Genomic DNA, 7753 nt, shown 5'->3' on the forward strand with positions numbered 1-7753 from the left:
TCTACGCATGGAAAGATGCATTATTATTGGATTGTTAAAAGAAGCAAAACATTGATGAGCGTGGTACCAGTCGCTATGACTTACGTCAACGTTTCGATACTACTGAGTATCATCGTCAGGACACATTCTTACACAATGTAGCACTGCTACATTTGATAAACATCGCTAGGTTAGATCACCTGTCGCTCATAACGGGTAAATTGATGGCTGTGATGAGCGCAATTCGACACGTGCGCAACCTCGCTCGGGATGTGCTGACCTGACATTCAGTGGAAAAGCCATTAATTAGCTGGATATATACATGCTTATGCCATATAATGTACGGGGCGTATACCTGCCTTTTTGATCGACCCGTGACAACTGTGAGAGCGAGTTTCAGAATGCGAAGTTACAACTTCAACCGTTTTTTAATAGAATCATATTAACACATAGGGTTGAAACTACCTACGTCATCAATTCTTCACCTTTATCATTGGTGAAAAAGTACTTTAGATTTTAAAGTGCAATTCAAGCTGTAGTGTAGTAACTTCTGGTACATCTGTTTCCACGATATTTGTTTTTCAGTGAAGCTGTAACTTGCTTAAGAAACCACGGCTTTTGATGTGTACGCTTAATGTGCCTAGCCTCGAGTATTCCCATTGACGCAGACTATTTATGTACCCAACTGCGTTTGAAGGCCCCTCCATCGAGCACCAAATACCAGCTGAAACAACACATGTGCGGGGTAGAGGGGTGCTGCCCGTCCTCCGCTCTGTGGCGTCCCGATGCCGCTCGTGCCGTTTACGCCCGGCGTTCTGTCAGGAGTAACCTGGTGCTAGGCACCGGGTCGAGTGGAATCAAGCCCAATAGCGAAAGCAGACAAATCTCGAAAGAAACAAGTCGTACGCAAGTAGCTAAAAGGGTAAGCTGGGACAGGGTCGAAAGGGTTGGCTGCGAAAAGTTGGCAGTCGGAAGCCGGTCGGCTGTCGAAGGACAAAAAGTTGACAGGACAACAGTCAAATCGGAAAGAATCGGGAAGGATAGAAGTCGACGGAGGTGCAAGATTAGAAAACAGTCTGAAGGCAAATAGGTGACGGGGATAAATCTTGAACAGAGAAAAGTCAAAGGCATAAAAGTCGACAGGGGTGAAATTCAGATTAGAGAACAAGGCCAGGAAGAAGAGGTCAACAGGGATACAAGTAAACGAGCAGGTACCAGAAAGGGATTTCTGTCCTATTCCAACAGGGATATTCCGACCGTTCCACGGCTTTCCGGTTGGGAAATACTTGGGATCATCTCCGACAGTGGGGCACTGCAGTTGAAATTCCTGGCATGTTCTGTGCCGTTTTCCAATATTTCTCCATGCGGGGTGTCCGGAGTGCTCTGCAAGCTGCCTATGGCGATTAAGCACTGAAAGTGGCTTCCCCAAGCAAGTCCCAACTCTGACGGTCAGGAAGGCTCGGGGAAATCCTAAGCTCCCCAAGTGGTACCCGATAGCAGGGGCTCGATCGGGGAAAGTTTGGGAAGCTCCAAATATGTCCCAAGCCGGTTGGAAAGTTTAGTTTCTCAGGCTTTCTCCCCCATCCCTGCTCTACCTTGCTGCAGGCAAATGGCTGGCTGGGTAGGCAGGAGGGTTGGGTGCAGAGCAGAGCAGAGCAGAGTATTTGACGTCCGGCATGAAAAGTTATGCCGCCGACTGTACTCGGATGCGCCCGTGAATCCTGAATCCAGTGTGTCACGCTACCCCTCATCCCTGTATCCCCTTATCCGGGCCCGCTCGTTCTGACCCAGCAAATGCTCATGGCAGGCAGCCAGCCCCCGAGCCTTCACCACCGAACTACGCACAATGCGGCCTAAGGCTATCAGGTGGCGGATCTGCCAGCTGTACCTGCCAGTCTCCGTGTGCGCCGCTCAAAATTCCTTCCCTAGCCGTTGACTGGGACGGTCGCGAGCACCACAGGCGCCCACAGCAGGAGGCGGTGCACAGCGGCGGCGCTCGTCGTCAGCCCCGTTTTTCTCTGACAAGTCCCGGTCCTGGAGATACACGTGCGCGGCTCTCAACGTTGGTGACCGGTCCCCCACTTTCCTTTCTTAAAAACGAGATTTTATCTTCCAGCTCCGGCTGGCTCTTTCATACATCTCGCCCTGGTTCATGGATCCTATCGGCTGTTTTGCCAGCACCGCACCCTGGTTGCTTGGCCTCGCGGGTTCTTTCGCAAATAATACAAATATGGGTTCCTGGCGCCCACTAGTTCCTTGGCAAATACCAGAGCGTAGTGCATGGCTTCCATTGGCTGTCCACAAACACCAGACCATGGCTTCGGGTTTCCACTAATTCGTCATAAACGCACTGAGTGGTCCTGGTTCATGGGTCCCATTGGTTCATTCACAAAGACTGGATTTCTGTTTATGGCTCCCACTAGTTCCTCACAGATACCATAGCTGGTGTTCTCGCTGCTCGCGCTGATTCCACTTTGACTTTGTTATGCAACTCTTGGCTCTCACTGGATCCTCAAGATAATTTCAGTCTGAATCTGGGCTCCTGCTGGGTTTTTTTTGGTACATTCCAAGCTGGGTTTTAGATCTTCCTGGATCTCTTGGCGTAATTCCAGGATGGCCTTTGATGTTCGCTGGACCCTTGCACATATACCAGGCTAGATCTTGGCCTTTGCTGGATCCACTGCCTTAGTATCAAGCTGGCACCTCGTGCTTGCTGGTTCTCTCAGCGCAATCAGAGCTGGATCCTGGTTCTTGGCGGGTCGCTGGTCTAGCTCCAAGCATGTTCCTGTGTTCTTCTTGGTTTCGGGGCCAGGAACTGGCTCTGGAGAACAAATCTTAGGAGCAATTCACATGTCTGCTGGCGGGACAGAAAGGGACAACTAAGCCAGTCGTGATTGCCCTTTTCGATATCAAATGATGCATTTGTGTTCAGTTTTTTCTTGTCTTTCACGCGTTCCATAGATTACGCTTGAAATAGATCGAAGTTCTGACCGGTATGTTAGGAAAATCATTTCAGAATATATCGTTTGTAATACACTGCGGTTTTTAATCGCACAACTATGCTGCCTTCGAAGAGATGTTTGTCCATCAGCAGACCGGCCTTAAAACACGCGCACGGCTGGCCGGTCGAATGTGACGCCGCTTGGGTATGATATGGTGGGTGGGGGGGGGGGGGGGGGGGGAGAGGGGGGCAAACGGACGCCTGGTATTTGGAAAATGAAGGAGGTTAGGGACATCAAATTTACAGGATAAATAGGCCTGTAGGCAAACTCACTTGTACCCAACGTTTAAGTCTCTAGATCATGACATTTGGGTCAGTTAAGGTTAAAAATATCAAACTTCAGATCGGTGCCCGAAAGTTCCTAAGACTTCCTCATTCAACCACCATTTACGTAGGCGTGCCTCTTGGGTAAAAGGTCACTAGTGTTCATTTTAGGTCAACGACCTTATTTGACCTTTCCAAGACCACGGTACCCAAACATCTTTGAGATTGTTCTATTTTTGCATTTAAGTAAGCGTCAAGGAATATGCTAGGTAATATTTTCCCAACACCAAAAGGCTGATCGGGGTCGTTCTGGGTCATTGATTTCCTCTAGCCTTTATGAAGTCCAAATAACATATCTCTTGCCGTCTGTGGGATCAAGAAATTCGACATGAGCATAAAAGAACTACCCCGTAAAGCAAGGTCTCCAGTAAAGAGCAATTTTATTTTGACCTCCGTCTGACCTTCATACCTGACCCAAGGTCAATGAAATTAGTCTTAATCCGAAACGAAATGGCTTAGTTGTCTAAGCAACCGTCTCAAGGATGTGTGGCTCCGTCTAACACTCCGATTCTGCATCAGATTGAACGATTCCCTAGGCCTTTCAAGATGCGTTTAATCTATTTTGTCAATAGATCGGCTATTGAGCTGCCTACAGCTGTGCATAGCTTGGCGCGGGTGCACTGCGCCATTCGGAAGATTCTTTGTCAACAAGTCTGGGGGTAAAGTGCCCCCATCCGAGCATATGTTAATGACCTTTGCCATTTTCTTTAGCTAGGTTTTCATCTATGCTGGATTTTTTCGTTTGGGCTTCTGGTCTTACAACGTTGCTCCTTTGGGCCCTTCTCCATGTCGAATTCTCTGTTGACTTTTTCAATAAGACTTCTATCCCTGTCAGCTCGCTATCCTTCGATTTTTTGCCGATTCCACTTTTATCCCTGTCGACTTATCCTTTTATTTTTTTGTTTGTTTCGTCTCTTCTCTCTGTCGACTTTTATCAAGTTTGGCTTGACCGACTTTTTCCGATTCAAGCTTTCATCCTGGTCGGCTTTTTGTTGCCGACTCTTTTCGTTCGATCTTTTTCCATTTCACGTTGTGCCCGAACACCGGAGGAGTAGCCGGCCATCGGGCACTCCGTCAGGGGCAGCTGGTCGCGCCTCGTCCGCGGAGAATGCGCCGCTGTGTCTCCTGTTACCCGGGCCGGGCCAGCTGGCGCTCCTGGCGTGACATCGGGACAGCCGGAGCCGCCGCCGGACCGGCCTCTTTTCGCCTGCGGCCATCCGTCTGTCGGCCGGCGGCGGCCGTATTTTTAGGCCGGCGGCGGCCGTGTTTTCGGCGGCCCAGTGACGGCTGGTCGACTCTGCCTGCGGCACCTGAGCCACAGCTGCCGATCCCGCCCGTCAGCCGGCGCGCTTCGCTGCCGCGTCACAAGAGCCGGCGCTGACGGTGACGGACGGGCTGTGGGAGTGTTCTGCAGACGAGGGTGGCGTGCGCCGCCGCGTTGCCGCTTCTCTTGTGAACGTGGCTGAGAAGCGGGGCGTTCGGGCCAGGCCGCCGAGCTATCTCCTTTGTTGTCACATGGTGTTGCAAGGTTGAGCTGCGCGCATCCAACCCCTCGGAACCTACGCCTTTGATGGCACACGTCGCTGAATATGCATTACGGGCTGATGGCTATATGGTGGCAACCGCATAGCAACAGTCACTTTATAACATCCGTTGCCCCACTTCACCGGCAATCAAAACGTGTGTGGATGGATAATTGGTATTGAATTGAGTTCTGTACAATTAATGTCTCCAAGGCTGTGTTGATTAACAAAGACACGTAATGGAATCGATGGTGGTTTCGGCTCACCAAATCTCGATGGACGACAAGATTACATCCTGTCATGGGAAATCAACAAACGGGTATGTTTGCATTCACTAATAGTCCGTCTGTGTTGTGATATGCAGTTGCTTTAAAGAAAACTGAACTTGAGTCCGCACGCACGCACGCACGCACGCACGCACGCACGCACGCACGCACGCACGCACGCACGCACGCACGCACGCACGCACGCACGCACGCACGCACGCACGCACGCACGCATGCTGTTTCTGCTCATGCCATTACACGAATTATGCCTTTTATTCGTGCTGAGACCTCGTTTTTGCAGAACATTAACGTCAACCCAGGTCACTGGTTATAACTAACGTGTCATGCCTGTTTTCAGTGCCAAGGATGTGATGGACGCCTTCAGAAAGGACAAACGCTACACGATCGCTCAGTACAGTGCATTGAAGCACTCGGCCCTGGTCAGGACCCTGCTCTGGTGCGTCACTGTCGTTGCTCTCGGTGCTCTTAAGCCTGGCTAATCCAGCTGTTTTTTTTCAACACCGCGACTCTGAAAAATGAAGGCGTGGGTCTTCATTGACGAAGGCCCACGCCCCCATGCACCACGTATTTCCCGTGTCGCTATTGCTCTCTTTTTATTTCGGAATAATGGTGGCTAAGGTGGGCAGACGCATTGGTGTAAGTTGCAGTGACTCGGTTTTTGTTTATCGCATTTTGTACGAAGCATGGCTTTCCGAATTGAGCCGTGTTTCATCGATGGTTTCTGGTACCATTCTCACTCCCGGTCCGGCTGGTGCGAGAGCGAGATAGTTCTGTTCCTCCCCCTGAAAATCAGCAAACGCTCATCATTTCGCCGGTTGTCCGTGATGGAGTCTCGTCCCGTCCTGTTGTCCGTGACGGATTCTCGTCCCGTCCTGTTGTCCGTGACGGAGTCTCGTCCCGTCCTGCCTGCCGCAGGTCTGGTGTCGCCGTCTCCACGGGTCTGGGCGCGGTGCTCCTGCTCTCCCAGCTGCGGAGGACGTCCTCGTGACCTGGCGTGACCTGACCTGATTTGGGAGCCGACGCGCCCCGCCGCCAGTGTGAGGGCTGGCTCATGTTGAAAGCGTGCACAGTTGAACTCGGGCTGGCGCTGTGTACTCAGGCTGTGATAGATGCTCGCAATATACACCACCGCAACAGATGTCTCTCAGTGGGAAAAGCGAAGTCAGTGGGCGGAAATGTTGAGCTCATGTCGAAATTAAGCGCAAAAGACGTGTTCTTTTGGAAGTCAACGGCGTTGGCGTTTTTTCGTTTCGTTGAATGAAAGTTGTCTGCGTAGATGCAAATTGTTTTCCCTCACTTTCTTATTTTGTGCAACATTAGGATGCAAGGTGAAAAATGTTGCATCACATTTGTTGAATTACGCACGCCCCGAACATCACACACCCAATGGCGCCGAATTCTGGTCAGTTTCCACCCGATGTCAATCCAGTGTCAACGTACCCGACGTCGGCCGCGAGTATCTGTGTGACGGATTTGGGAATTGTAATGATCTTGACCTGTACGTGCGACGCTTCTTGAAATGATTGCGGGTAAGTGGAGGAAGGGGCGGGCTGTAACGGATCTTTTGTTTTTTTCGCTTTTCTCCGTGTATCCCTTAGGCCCAATGCTAAAATATGAAATTATTGTGGGCATCCGGGCATACCCAAACAAAAGAAAAGCGAGTGAAACAAAAGTGCTGCCCTGTTCTTATCCTTAACCAATCTGAGTCGCGGAGGCAGCACGGACGCCAGGAGCACATGTCGGCTCAAGGGATTGTGTCCTCATTCGCTATGACTTGTGGCATTAATATGTGACAGGACTCGCGTGGCCTGCCAGTTGCGACCCCGGCCGTCTCTCCAGCAGCGTCAGCCAGCGCCGGCCTTTGGGCCAGCCTTAGGCCATCTGCATCAGCTGCATCGCACGGTGCGTCAGAGACGATTTCAGGCGGCACTCGGGTGGGGGGAAAATCTTTGGAACTCCTCTGGCTGCATTGACGCCGTGCGTGGAATTGTGTGTGCGCAAAAGCAACACGGCGAACGAAATGCCGCAAAAACATTCCTTACACAAATCACCCGTCAGTAAGCACGCGTGCGACCGCACACAAAATATGCCGGTCGTCATAACAACGCAGCAGCTGGGCGCGTTTCGCAGCACGGCCCACCGGAGCTTGCCTTCAGCCCATGGTGGCAGCCGTGACTCTACAGAGCACCTCCCTGAGGCGGGGCGCGGGTCGCCGGGCTGGCCGTGTGGTACCGGCGCCGGCGCCCGTAATCACTCCAGCGCGGTGCGGTGGCGCGCCGTCAATCGCACGTGCGGCAAAAACTCCGCGCGCCCGATCGTGCCAAGTCGTGTGGCGGCGTCTCGGTGGCACGAGCGGGCAAAAACGCTCCGCCGACCACCAGGCGAGCCGCGCGCTGCTCCGTATAGCACGGTGGACCGATCTGGACCGACTGGCTTTAATCGAAATGCCTGGTGCTGTCTTACGCGGTGCATGTGGTACGTGCGTGTTTCATCCATGACATACGTTGATTGTAAGATGGCCGTGCGGGCTTGGGGACAGCCAGAAATCCCCGGTGGAGAATGTTTTCATTGTGTTTGTCGTCATGCTGTGCAACTAGAACACCCATTATTGAGGAGTACATGGTGCAGCTCACGCGTTG

The 7753-nt window shown here is 51.9% G+C and overlaps 1 protein-coding gene across 2 annotated transcripts in view; it reads left to right on the forward strand.

Annotated features, from left to right (window-relative positions):
- The window catches only part of LOC119111818 (pre-piRNA 3'-exonuclease trimmer), a 48650-nt gene extending 42433 nt beyond the window's left edge, over positions 1-6217 (forward strand). For both annotated transcript variants that reach the window (XM_037235641.1, XM_037235642.1), the window contains exons 13-14: positions 5452-5550; positions 6030-6217. In XM_037235641.1, coding sequence (XP_037091536.1) covers positions 5452-5550; positions 6030-6102 — 172 coding nt within the window. In that variant the 3' untranslated portion in view covers positions 6103-6217. The remainder of the gene's footprint in view (positions 1-5451; positions 5551-6029) is intronic.
- The last annotated feature ends 1536 nt before the right edge of the window (positions 6218-7753 follow it).

Source organism: Pollicipes pollicipes, unplaced genomic scaffold (genome assembly GCF_011947565.3).
Source record: "Pollicipes pollicipes isolate AB1234 unplaced genomic scaffold, Ppol_2.1 Scaffold_7261;HRSCAF=8764_pilon_pilon_pilon, whole genome shotgun sequence".
In the NCBI taxonomy this organism is placed as follows: Eukaryota; Metazoa; Arthropoda; class Thecostraca; order Pollicipedomorpha; family Pollicipedidae; genus Pollicipes; species Pollicipes pollicipes.